The 14,229-nt window shown below is 36.5% G+C and overlaps 1 protein-coding gene across 1 annotated transcript in view; it reads right to left on the bottom strand.

Annotated features, from left to right (window-relative positions):
• Positions 1-324: 324 nt before the first annotated feature.
• The window catches only part of LOC122028130 (acyl-coenzyme A thioesterase 13-like), a 37,940-nt gene continuing 24,035 nt past the window's right edge, over positions 325-14,229 (bottom strand). Inside the window, exon 3 of the mRNA XM_042587146.1 lies at positions 325-690. Coding sequence (XP_042443080.1) covers positions 547-690 — 144 coding nt within the window. The 3' untranslated portion in view covers positions 325-546. The remainder of the gene's footprint in view (positions 691-14,229) is intronic.

Here is a 14,229-nt window from a genome sequence, read left to right as displayed (position 1 = left end):
TACAAATCAACTACGCCTGTGGCGGCTGGAGTAACATTCTTAGTGACTCAGATATGAATGGATTGCCCTAAACAAGATTTAGAGAAACATGTAGATTAAAAGACGCATACAAGCTTAGTCCAAACCATCTGCCTCCATTACTATTAGGTTTCGAATTTCAGGTTGTTTTTTACTTGGCCTGGTTAATAAGGCTTATAAACAGGATTCTTTACCTTTGCCAGGCCTGTGTTCTCTTTCCCTGTGCATTAATTTATCATTGAGTGCTGCTGAGTGCATATTTAATCCATTTTTGTAAATAAATGAATAAAACTCACCAACTATTTGTAGGACTAGCTTTTTACCTTTCTATAATATATATTGATAACAAGCATACAATAGTTGGACATAGTTTCTGATATAAACAAAGATTCAGCTGAAACCAGAAACATTTTACATACTCCAGCTCTTGTAATTTTCCACATCACAAATTTTCAATTAATGGATGTGAAACCCAGCATGTATAATGCCAACATGTATTACTAAAAACAGAATACACAGAAGATTACCTCATAAATTACTTAATGGAGCAAAATACTTGGTATAACGTGCATTAGCTATGATCTTCCCTGTCTTTTTCTGTCGAAGTTCTACTGTGACAACCCCGACTGTCCTTCCTGCTCGCAGAACCTTGGCTTCAATCACGATTTCATCCTGGTGTTCAAACAACCCAAAGTTTAGCAATGGTTTATCATTTAGGTTAGTTACTAGCATCAAATGCACAACTAAACCAAAGCTTAAAGTAATCTGTTGTGCAACAAATGAGATGTTAAATGAAACACCTAAAAAAGAGAATGCCTCATTGTTGGTGCAATTTACACCAACAATGTAACTCAAGTTTTGATGAATAATAAGTAAATTAAATTAGATTATGTTGTGATCTAATCACTTGATTAAGTGTACAGTACGAAGTCCAGTTAGGTCGACAGACCGATCGAATATCTGATAAGAAATCCAACTAGATCAACGAACCGACTGGATAGTTGGTACGAAGTTTAGATAGGTCGACAGGTTGACCGGATATCTGGAGAGAAGTCCAGCTAGGTCAACGGGTTAATCGGATAGTTGGCATGAAGTCCAGACAGGTCAACAGACTGACCAGATGTCTGGCAAATTGGTAAGTTAAAGTAAGTCACTGGAGAAGAGTGACTAAGTGAGGAGGCATCCCGGTTAAGAGGACATTAGGTGTATGTCCAGTTTAGGTCCATTTGGGATCCTAGACTGAGACCTTAACTAGTTCCTGGTTCTGGGAGGACAGTAACTAATTACTACTCTTTATTATTAATTATTAGTGTCCTAATACTTGTGTTGCAGGTTATTTGGACTAACGTTGTTTTACAAAAAAAAAAAAGGAGCAATTTGCACTGCTTGAAGGTGTCTTCGTACTGTTCATAGAAAGCGCCTTCTATGGCTATGGAAGACGCCTTCCACTGGATAAATTTTTTACTTCGCCACGGATGAGCATCGGGCTGTAAGAGATCAAGTTTCATAGGTTGGAGGCGCCTTCCATGCCTTATATAAGTGGGTCTCGAGAAGACTTCAAAACAGAACAGATATACGAACTACTACGCATTTGATTGGGCTTCCGACTGTTTCAGCTTCCTGCTGCTACCTTAGAAAGTCTGTCTGCTTTCGAGCTACGCTTCCAGGACGTCCGATCATCTCCGGCAGACCAACAGCAACACACAGAACTCTCCAACTTGTTGGTAACCTGTTATTAGTGTTGCAATTTTTAATTCTACTACTTTAAAAGAAAAGTGTAGGTTGTTACACTGTCCTTATTCTTGTACTTGATTCCCTCTTCCGAAGATACCGGAAGAGGTTTATAGTGAATTATCCATCGTTAGGTCCGCGAGACCTGGGTCTTGGAGTAGGAGTCACCGAAGGCTCCGAACAAAGTAAACCGCTCATGTGTTTTTTTATGTTGTTTGTTTCTTTTCCGCTGCGTTCATATACTTTAAATTTTAAAAAGATAAGAAGAGTTTTTGAATACCAGGTGATTCAACCCCCCCCTCTCACGTGCGTATCGGTCCAACAAGTGGTATCAGAGCAAAGTTTTGTTCTGAATTGGTGCAACCACCAATCAAGCCGAGAGAATCATTTTTAGACTTTTTTGTTTTTCGCATTCTATTTGAATTGATAAAACTTTACTTAATCAAATAATTTTTTCGTTCAATTTTAACTTGAAGTTGGTGCAACACCTCTCAAATTCTTTTATATTTTTTTTATCTCAAATTCTGCTAATCCAAGATCAAGTCTTAACACTCTTTTTTAGTTTTCTATCTACAACCGTGAAATGGCCCAAAACGAAGGATACAATATCGTTCGTCCCCCACTCTTCAACGGAGACGATTTCCCATACTGGAAGAAGCGGATAGAGGTGTACCTAAAAATAGACTTTAACCAGTGGTTCAGCGTCACCAAAAGGTACAAGGCACCAATGGACAGCGTCGGAATTCCAATGGTTCCGGAAAATTAGAATCCGGAAATGAAGAAAAAAAGAACAAATTGACTTCAAAGCCCTCAACACAATCCAATGTGGGCTAACAAAAGAAGAGCTGAACCGCTTCGGATCTCGCCAAAATGCAAAGAGCTATGGAACAAACTTATAGAATTAAACGAGGGGACCAACGACGCAAAGGTAACGAAAAGAGACTTATATCTAAATAAATTATGTAATATAAAAATACAGAAAGGTGAGACTGCCAGTTAACTGCACGCGAGGATAAAAGATATCCTCAACAGACTTCACACAATCGACCGCCAGATGGAGAACCGGGATCTAATCAGGTATGCTCTAAATGTGTTTCCTCGGAATGCACTGTGGGCATCCATCGTCGATGCCTATAAGATTTCGAGGAATTTATCAAAATTAAAATTAGACAAACTTTTTTGTGAATTAGAGCTACACGAACAGACTAATGCCAAAATCGAGAAAGATATTGCTCTTGTTGCAAGAACGTCGAAAAAAAATCCAAGACCAAGCCGGAACCTGAAGTCGAGTCTAACCCAGAGTTAGACGATGAAGAATACCTGGTGAACTTGGTAAGGAAAATATTCACCAGGAGAAAGAACTTCACCAACAAAGATCTGCAGAAGATCAACTCCACCTCCAACTCAAACAGCAAGAACATGGCATGCTTTGGATGCAACAAGAAGGGACACTACAAGACCAACTACCCAAGTCTCAAGAAGAAGAAAGCTCTAAAGGCGACTTGGGACAAATCGTCCTCCGAGTAATCGAACAACGACGAGACAAGACACAAGAACTACCTCGCACTGATGGCGTACAAACCAAAATCGGAGAATGAATCGGAAGACGAGTATGAACCCGAGTCAAGCCACGAGCCTGCACTCGTTTTCGAAGGTTCCGATGAGATATATTTTGATTTAAGTAAAAAGTTCTTTAAAATCATTTCATGTTTAAATAAGAAATTAACTACTTCTGAAACTAAACTAATTGAACTAACCCAAGAAAATAAAATACTTAAAGAACAATCAAAATCAAAAACAGTTAAACAGACTCAACCTGAAATCTCAACTCAAATTGCAAACTTGAGGAGGGCGATTTCAGGTTAAAAAGTGAAGTAATTAAACTAATTACTGGAGAAATCTACAACTAAATCCAAGTATCTCGACATGATACTTGAGTCACAAAGAGCTGTGTACAATAAGTCAGGACTCGGATACAAGTCCAGTTCAACCAACAAATCCTTTATTTCTTTAGTTAACCAAAATAAAAATCAAATTAAGACTTGGGTTCCAAAAGCATACCTAACCACGCAAGTAGGACTCAATCAATATTTATATAACTAAAGATAAAATTCATTACATAAATCAAAATAAATCAAATGACTCCCTTAAATTCTAAAATTAAAAGTTCAAAATAAATATAAATCAAAAGAAAAACCTTATGTTAATTAAACCTAACTTAAAGAATACAACATAAGCACAAGCTATAACTAAGTATACTACAACTATAAAACAAATTAACATAAACTCAAAACTTAAACCCAAATGTTCAATAATTCAGGGGGAGACTCCAAATTAGTTAGCACCTCCAAAAATCAATAACTTACCCAGATGGGTAATTATGACTAGTCTTAATAGGGACAAAAGTTTAATTTGAACAACGATACTAGTAAAGTTTTGGATGATAGTAAATTAGAGAAACTCTATCTATGCATGTCTAGGAAGATATGGCTTTGACCTAGTGCATTTGACTTAGTGGAACTAACTAAAACTACCCCTTACGGATCCTAACTAGTTAGACCAAGATTTTGTACTAAGCTTAGTGGATAGGACTATTTTGAAAACCTCAAAGGCATGATATCCAGGTGACTCATCATAGCCCAAAAATTTATCCAAAGAATGTCTATTTGGTGAACCTAAAACTAAACTTAAATCTAACACAAAGTTAAATCAAAAACCCTGAAATTGAACTTAACTCATCTCACAAAATTATAAAATTCTCTGATTGAAAACATAGATCGGGTGAAATGAATAAAGATCAAAATTAAATTTTATTACATAAAGACAAATACCAATATCAATCTAAATTAAAATTAAAATTACTTTAAAAATCATTTTACTTTAAAAATTATTTTTAAAATTTCTTAAAAAATTATTTTAAAATTACTTTAAAAATTATTTTACTTTAAAAATTATTTTAAAAATTCTTTAAATTACTTTAAGAATTACTTTAAAAATTACTTTAAAATTTATTTTTAAAATTACTTTAAAAATTATTTTAAAAATTTACTAAAAATTAATTTTAAAAATTACTTTAAAATTTTATTTCAAAAATAATTCTACGGAGACTTTCAAATTAAATTAATAAATAAAATTAAACTAAGTTAAAACTTAAAATTCAAATTTAAGATAATCTATCCAATTGATAAAATAAAACCTTACTTTTTTTAGGAAACAAAGTAAATATTGGATAGTGAATATCCAGACACATGATTAGAGATCACACCAATTTCATCCAGTTAACTTACAAAAGTTTAGGAATAGTTGCCTTTGAAAACAACGACAAACTGAAGGTAATTGGGATAGGTAATATCGAACTCAAAACTAACTTTATTGTTAAAAAAGTGCTATTAGTTGATGACTTCAAATATAATCTACTTAGCATTAGTCAACTGTGTAATTCTGAATATAAGGTTAGATTCTTATCTTCTGAATGCTTAATTAAGCATTTAGATAACCCTAATATAAACCTAAAAGGGTTTAGGAAGGACAACATCTATACAATTAATCTATCTCTTCACTCAAGTGTCACCTGATACAAAAAGAAAAAACTTGACTATGGCATAGAAGAATGCCCCACAAAAATTTTAGGAACCTAATAAAATTAATGGTTTAGTTAAAGGCTTAACAAAATTACCCAACTTAGATGCAACAATCTGTAATGTTTGTCAACAAGGAAAGCAAACAAAATCAACTCATAAATCAATTAATCAAACCCAAACTAACTTAATACTAGAATTACTGCACTTGGACCTATTTGACTCTCATGGAATCAAATCCATAAATGAGAGTCTCTTTTGCCTAGTAATAATTGATGATTACTCAAGATTTACCTGGGTAAAATTTATTGAAAATAAAAATGAAATATTTGAAGTATTCAGCAAATTTTGCAAACAAACTGAAAATGAAAAGGATCTAAAAATCAAAAGAATCAGAGGTGATAAAAGAGGTGAATTTAGAAATCACAACTTTATTCAATTCAACCTTGAAAATGATTATTATTACGAATTTTCATGCCCTAAAACTCCCAAACAAAATGGAATAGTAGAAAGAAAGAAAGAATAGAACTCTACTTGAAGCTTCTAGGACAATGATAAATGAGTATAAACTACCCAAATATTTTTGGGCAAAATCTGTTAGCACAGCCTGCTATGTATAAAACAGAACCACGATAAATAAAACATATAACAAAACCTCATTTGAACTCTATTATAATAAACAACCTAATATTAAATACTTTAAAGTATTTGGATGTCCAGCCTACATACAAAATACAAGAGAATACTTAGGAAAATTCACCTCAAAAGTAGAAAATGGAATCTTTGTAGGCAAACAGTAGAGGTTACAGAGTATATAACAAAGTTACACTAAGAATTGAAGAAACCTCAAATATAAGATTTGAAAAGACCAACCAAAGCTTAGAACAAACCCAAACTCAAACAATTGATTTTGTTCGAGGTAACAGTAGTCAAAGGGGAGCTAGTGAAAACCTAAGTCATAAATATGAAGAAGAAGATCAACCTCAAGTAAATGAACCTACTAGAACTGTAAGAGTTAATTCAAACCAACCAATTGATCAAATAATTGGTGACTCAGACCTAGGAGTTCAGACTAGATCATCATTTAGAAATTTAAGTCAAATATCTTTGATCTCAAAAGTTGAACACAAAACGATAGAAGAATCCTTACTTGACCCAAACTGGATCATAGCAATGTAGGAAGAACTAGCCCAATTTGAAAGAAACGAAGTTTGGGACCTAATACCACCACCTAACAATAAAAAGGTAATAGAAACAAAATGAGTATTCAAAAATAAACTAAGTAAAAATGGAGAAATTATTAGAAATAAAGCTAGACTAGTGGCTAAAGGGTTTAATCAAGTCGAGGAACTTGACTATGATGAAACCTATATCCCAGTAGCTAGACTTGAATCTATAAGAACGCTACTTAACTATGTAGCCTATAAAGGATTTAAATTTTATCAAATGGATGTTAAATCCGCCTTTTTAAATAGACTAATAAAAGAAGAACCACCTGGATTTGAGAGTCTAGATCATCCTTACCATGTCTTTAAATTTAAGAAAGTCTTGTATGGTCTTAAACAAGCACCTAGGGCCTGGTATGAAAGGTTGACCTCGAACCTAATTTCTAAAGGATTCAATCAAGGACAAATTGATCCAACTTTATTTGTAAAATCAATCAACCAAGATATCTTTCTAGCCCAAGTATATATAAACGACATAATCTTTGGTTCGACCAACTTAGAATTTTTACAAGAATTTATAATCTTAATGGAACAAAAATTTGAAATGAGTTTAGTAGAAAACTAACTTACTTTTTAGGTTTACAAATTAAACAAACTAATAAAGAAAATCATGTTTACCAACAAAAGTATATCAAGAAATTACTTAAAAAAATTAGAATAGAAAACACCAAGGAAATAAAAACACCAATAGCAACTAACACAATCTTAGATAATGACCCAAATGGAAAACCCGTAGACATAAAATAGTATAGAAGTACGATAGGTAGTCTTCTATACTTAACCGCAAGTCGCCCTGATATTTTATTTGCGGTTAGTATGTGTGTTAGATAATAAACATGTGCTAAAGAATCGCACTTAACTAACGTAAAAAAGAATTTTCAGATATCTAAAAGGAACATCAAATGTAGGAATTTGGTTTCCTAGAACACTCAATTTTGAACTCATAAGTTACTCTAACTCAGACTATGTTGGCTTTAAACTAAACCGTAAGAGTACAAGTGATGGATGTCAGTTACTTGGACCATCACTTGTCAATTGGTTTAGTAGAAAACAATATTGTGTTGCTTATCTACTACTAAGCAGAATATATAGCAATAAGAGAATGTGTTATACAATTGTTATGGATGATGCACACTCTAAAAGATTTTAATCTAAACTTTACAAATACAAAAATACTAATTGATAATATTAGCTCAATTAATTTAACAAAAATCCTATGCATCATTCAAGAACAAACACATCGAAGTTAGACATCACTTTATCAGGGGTCATGTCAGTAAAGGTGACACTGAACTCAAGTGCATTGAGTCCAAGTCAAACTTAGCTGACATATTACCAAACCCCTATCTGAAAGTGAATTTAGCAACTTACGTCAACAATTAGGAATGTGTTTAATAAACTAAGACCACTATTTTCAAAATTATTTTCAAATAATTTACAAATTCTAGGATAAAATTTCTTTGCTTACATTTTTCTCAAAATTTCCTTATTTTTAGAATTTTTAAAATCAATGTTAACCTTAATCTAGATCAAATCCATAGAAAGCATATTCCTATAGATTTAAGACTTGACTATCCCACTAACACATTAGAGCTACCTTGTTTGTGTATTGTCAAACTTAGAAAGGAGTGAGCTGCATAGGCAGATTGTCTGGACTTAAGATGTTTATATCAATGCATCAATATAAATCTGGGCGTTAAATATCAAATAAAGTAATCCAGATTAGTCAAACGCTAACTAGATAAAAAGACTTAACTTGACTAACCAAATGAACACTGCTATTTTCTGATAGTTTGTTAGTAATTAATGGTTAAACAGTTAAGGGTAATTTATAATTGATTAGATTATTTGAAATAATGTCATATTCAGGAAGAGGATATTTAAAAACGAGGATATTTAAAAATGACTTTCAAATTTTTGCTTACATTTACTTTGAATAGATATTTTAAACATGCTTATATTTTCAAAAAAACTTTTTCAAGATATTTTTAAAAGATGTTTTTCGAAAACACACCTATACTTTTCAAAATTTTATTTTGAAAATCATTCTTGACATATTTTGAAATATCACATGTTTTACAAAATTCTAATGATTTGAAAACTGATTACTTTAATTTTTGTAAACTGCTTTTAAACCGACTTGAAAAAAAATTTCCTTGGAAATTTTTGAAAAATTTGACTTTTGCAAAAATTAATCTTTTAAAAGTTTTAATCTTGAAAAAGATTCATCCCTGAATTTTTTTTTTTTGCAAAACTTATATATTTAAAATTTCTTAATAACTATTTAAACTTTACAATTAATTTTTCAAAAAATTACAATTATTTTGCAACCCTTCATTTTTTTTTCAGTTAATTACATCCCCATAACTCTGAACCTTGTTTTTGTTGTCTATTTTTTTTTTTGAACAAGTTTTTATTTCACTGTCTTATGTATTAACTCATGTCTTTTTGATGAATGTCAAAGGGGGAGGGTTAGGGATTAAATTAACAAACAAAAGAAAAATCAGAACGACTTAAACCCCACAACAAAAGCTAATTTACTCATATTTTTTTATGCTTACTTTGCATATTTTTTCCTAACTTAACCGAGATTGTCACTGCATCAAAAAAGGAAAGATTGTTGGTGCAATTTGTACTAATGATCTAACTCAAGTTTTGATAAATGACAAGTTAAGTTAGGCTCTATTGTGATCTAACCACTTGATTAAGTGTGCAGTACGAAGTCAAGATAGGTCAACAGGTCGATCGAATATCTGGCAGGAAATCCAACTAGGTCAACGGGCCGACCGGATAGCTGGTACGAAGTCCAGATAGGTCGACGGGCTGACCAGATATCTGGTACGAAGTCTAGATAGATCGACGGGCTGACCGGATATCTGGTATGAAGTCTAGATAGGTCGACGGACTGACTGGATATCTGGCGAGAAGTCCAGCTAGGTCAAGGGGTCGACCAAATAGCTGGCATGAAGTCCAGACAGGTCAATGGGCTGACCGGATGTATGACAAATTGGTAAGTTAAGATAAGTCACTGGAGGAGAGTGACTAAGTGAGGACATGTCCTGGTTGAGGGGGCATTAGGCGTTGGTCCAGTTTAAGTCCATTTGGGATCCCTACACTAAGACCTTCACTAGTTCCTGGTCATAGGAGGACATGAACTAATTACTACTCTTTATTATTAATTATTATTGTCCTAATACTTGTGTTGCAGGTTATTTGGATTAACGTTGTTTTGCAGAAAAAAAAAAAGCAAAATTACCTTCGGATGAACAGTGTCCAAAGGCACCTTCAAGCAGTGAAGGCGCCTTCGTACTGTTCATAGAAAGCACCTTTCATAAATATAGAAGGCGCCTTCCACAGGATAAATTTTGTATTTCGCCGCAGATGAGTGTCGGGCTGTTCGAGATTAACTTTCACAGGTTAGAGGCGTCTTCCATACCTATGGAAGGCGTCTTCCATGCATTATATAAGTGGGTCTCAAGAAGGCTTCAAAATAGAACAGATATACGAACTACTACGCATTCGATTGGGCTTCCGACTGTTTATGCTTCTTGCTGCTACTCTAGAAAGTCTGTCTGGCTTCGCGCTACGCTTCCGGGACGTCCGATCATCTCCGGCAGACTAACAGCAACACACCGAACTCTCCAACTTGTTGGTAACCTATTATAAGTGTTGCAATTTTTAATTCTACTACTTTGAAAGGGAAGTGTAAACTCCGCCCATGACGACCAGTCATGGCCGGTCCGAAGCCCTGATAAAGGAGGAGGGTTGCGTTAAGTTGCCAGCCAGCGTCAAACTATGACAAATATTCAATGAATGAATCCATTAAACTATTGTGCTAATGCTAGGTTGTTCCCCGGAAGGAACGCGTTGTAGGGTCTGACTGTAACGTCTCGGCAAAGACCGCTACATTTCCAGAACTCGAGTGTAGTGATAAATATGCAAGAGTTCGCGTTACAGGTGTTAGGATCTTTCGTACGGCTAGAGAGGGGGGGTGTGAATAGCCGACCCCAATTCGTTCTCGATTCTTTCTACAATGTCGAGTTAGCGCAGCGGAAATAAAACAATAGAAGCGACAAAGAAAGAAATCAAACCTCAAACTCGATGGATGTAACGAGGTTCGGAGATTAGGGCTCCTACTCCTCGGCGTGTCCGTAAGGTGGACGAGTCCGGTCAATCCGTCGGTGGATGAGTCCCCGGAGAACCGGCTAATATAAACTCCTTATGGGTGGAGAAACCTCGCCACACTCTTTTGCAACAGCAAACAAAGGAGTACAACAATGGAGAAAACAAACAAGAACAATAGAAATCAGAATACACTCGTCTTTGTCGATCGAACCTCATGGAAAGAGTTTCTGATCCAAAGAATAGAACACCAGGAAACTCACGCAGCTTCAAGACCCAACGAGCTCAACAAAGCTCAAGAGAAGAAGAAGCAAAGCTTGAGTGCAAGAGTACTTCGGAAGAAGAAGAAGCCCAGAAGCCCTCACCTTTATACCGCGAAGAAGAACAAGAAGAAACTAGCCGTTGCATCGCAACGGAACACCGATCGGCCCGCACCGATCACCAGCGCTGCTGTTTCACACCGATCGGTCCCCGCATCGAGTGTCGCGATCGAAGCCCCGACGGCCTGCGGACCGATCAGGAACCTCCCGACGGCCCATGACCGACCGCCCGGCCCTCTCGCCATCGATCTCTTCTCGATCGGCCCGCCGACCGATCAAAGATGGGTGGACGGCCGCCAGACCGATCCACGGTTTCTTCTCGCAAGGTTGCGTTGCCTCGATCGGCCTGCATCGATCGATCGCAACCCGAGCCATCGACTCACTCGAGCCACCGACCGATCGGGCAAACGCAGATCACCGGATCGGCCACTGCATCGATCCAACTCCCTGCTAGAGTGCCCTCTAACCTAGTTGAGAACGAGCCACCGAGCCCTCTCCGACTCCATATGCCAAGCTTCACTCACTTGGACTTCTCAACACCGATGTCCGATCACCCTCGATCCATCTGGATTTTCCTCGCCCGCTTCACTCACAGGACTTTCCACCGCTTCACTCACCAGATTTCACACCGCCTAACATCCCGCTAGGACTTTCTCATTCACCTAGCTTCACTCACTAGGATTTTCACCGGCTTCACTCACCAGATTTAACCGCCTCGGCTTCACTCACTGTGACTTTTCCGCCCGCCTGCTTCACTCACCAGACTTTCTCGCCTCGCTTCACTCACCAGACTTCCCAACCGCCAACATCCTGCTTAGGACTTTCCACCGCTCGGCTTCACTCACGTGACTTTCCAACCGCTAACATCCTGCCAGACTTTCCACCGCCTGCTTCACTCACCAGACTTCTCCGCCAAGTCTTCATACTTGATTTTTCGCCAAGTCTCCATACTTGACTTTTCCCGTGCCAAGCTCCTTGGACTTTTCCAGCCAAGTCTCCATACTGACTTTTCCCGCCAAGCTCCTCGCTGACTTTTCCAAAGCAAGTCTCCATACTTGGACTTTTCGCGCAAGCTCCCTCGCTGACTTTTCCAGCAAGTCTCCATACTTGGACTTTTCCAGCAAGCTCCCGCTGACTTTTCCGCCGCCAAGTCTCCATACTTGGACTTTTTCCGAATCAGTCAACCAGTCAACCTTGACCTACGGTTGCACTAATAATCTCCCAAACATCTATTCTTGTCCCATATCAAGAATAGAACTCTCACGAGTGTCAAACATCAACATGCAACACAACTAGGTCAACCTCGACCTAAGGTTGCCACCGACAATCTTCCCAAGTCAAACATCAAAATACAACTCGAGTCAAGTCAACTCGAGTCGGGTCAACCAGTCAACCGACCTAAGGTCGCACCAACAATCTCCCCTTATGTTTGACAAAACCATAATCAAGTTAGGTTAACCCGATAACCCAACTTAGGTTTTCCAACCATCTTCCAATGTCCAATGTTCTTTCCTTGAACATTCTCTAGATATTCTCCCTTAGGTTAACCCGATAACCTAACTTGGGTTCTCTAATAATTCTCCCCTTTTGACACAAAAAGTGTTCCAATGTTCTTCCTCGAACATTCCTTGACAATCTTCCCCTAGCTTAGGTTAAACCGATAACCTAACTTGGGTTCTCCAATAATTCTCCAATGAACACTCTCCCTTTTTGACACACATCAAAAAGAATAAGGAGGGTATCAAGGTCAAGAGTTTCTTCCTAATGAAAGTCCCATACCTTTCATTGAAACTCTTATTTTCCCCTCGATACTAAGCTCAGCAGTCCACTTAGTGATAATCCCATATCACTAATCCTCGAGGAGTAAAACTCCCTAAAGTCAACTCCTTGACTAATAGTTAAAACTCCCCTAAAGGCCAACTCCCCCTGACCATCAATGTCTTGGAGAGTTTCAAACCTTTAGAAATCTAAAACCAACTTTCACCAAATTTCGCATACGCAACAATTTCAGACATCGCACGCTTATCGACCTCATCGATCGGTCACCGCATCATCCACAAGACTGGATCGGTCCATGACCGATCCAGCTCTGATCGGTCCGGTGACCGATCCGACATCGATCAGTGATTTCGATTTTTCCTCCCAAATTGAAACCCCTAATAAATTCCGAAAATTGAAAAATTGTGAAATTTGAGGATACATTCCTCATATCATACACTACCATGGAAAAATAATTTTCTATAAATAGTTTCCATTTTAAATCTTGATACAAAGTTCAAAAACTTTGAAATAGTTCAAGTTTTAACTCAACTTTGTATCACGATGTTCAATGATGAATGCTATCACTAGGAAAGCTTCATCAAGGTTTTTCAAATCAATTTTAAAATGCTTTTAAAACCATTTGAATTTAGGACCATAATCTTAGGGCTAAATGTACATGACTTGTACATAAGCTTTCCCTATGATCCTCCATTTCTTGAATTAGGGTCATCTAGGTACAAGAATTATGCACCTTGATCCTAACTCATGATCCTAATATCTCACACACATCTAAAGTGTATCAAACCACATTCAAGTCAATTTGATGTGAGATATGGGTTAAGGTCAACTTAGGCTAAGTTCTCATGCATTTTCTAAACATCAATTTGATCTCAATATCAAAATGTGTTTTTCCTTAAATCAATTACATTGATTATAATGCAAGAGATGATGACATGGCATATAATGATATCATAAGTAAAAACATGTGCCAATGTCATGATGTCATGGCATAAAGTTTGAAAACTTAAATAAAGCATGACATATAAACTAGCCTAGCACTATCATGACATTTCAAATGATGATAAAACTAAACATGATGACATGTCATATGGCAAACAACCATGGTAAGTTAACACAAATAAAATACCTAGATTACCTATCTAAGTATCCTTAATCTCTTAGTTAACTTAAATTCTAATCCTAGATTGCCCATATATCCCTAAGAGAAAACCAAAATCCCAATTATGGTTTTTCTCTAGGTTTCCTTAAATTGTGCCAAATAAGATTAAAATATTCTCACTTTGGCACACTTTACTCTTCCAAGGAGTGAATGATAAAGATTATCCCCTTTCATTTTCAAAGGTTCCCAAAACCTTGAAAATGCTCCTCGAGTGTCAATTTCAAAGTTGGGTTAACTACCCTTCTTATTGAGTTGACACTCTCTAACCCATCTATGGGGTAGAGAAAATGCTC

Source organism: Zingiber officinale, chromosome 10A (genome assembly GCF_018446385.1).
Source record: "Zingiber officinale cultivar Zhangliang chromosome 10A, Zo_v1.1, whole genome shotgun sequence".
In the NCBI taxonomy this organism is placed as follows: domain Eukaryota; kingdom Viridiplantae; phylum Streptophyta; class Magnoliopsida; order Zingiberales; family Zingiberaceae; genus Zingiber; species Zingiber officinale.
This window is presented reverse-complemented; position numbering and strand designations above follow the sequence as displayed.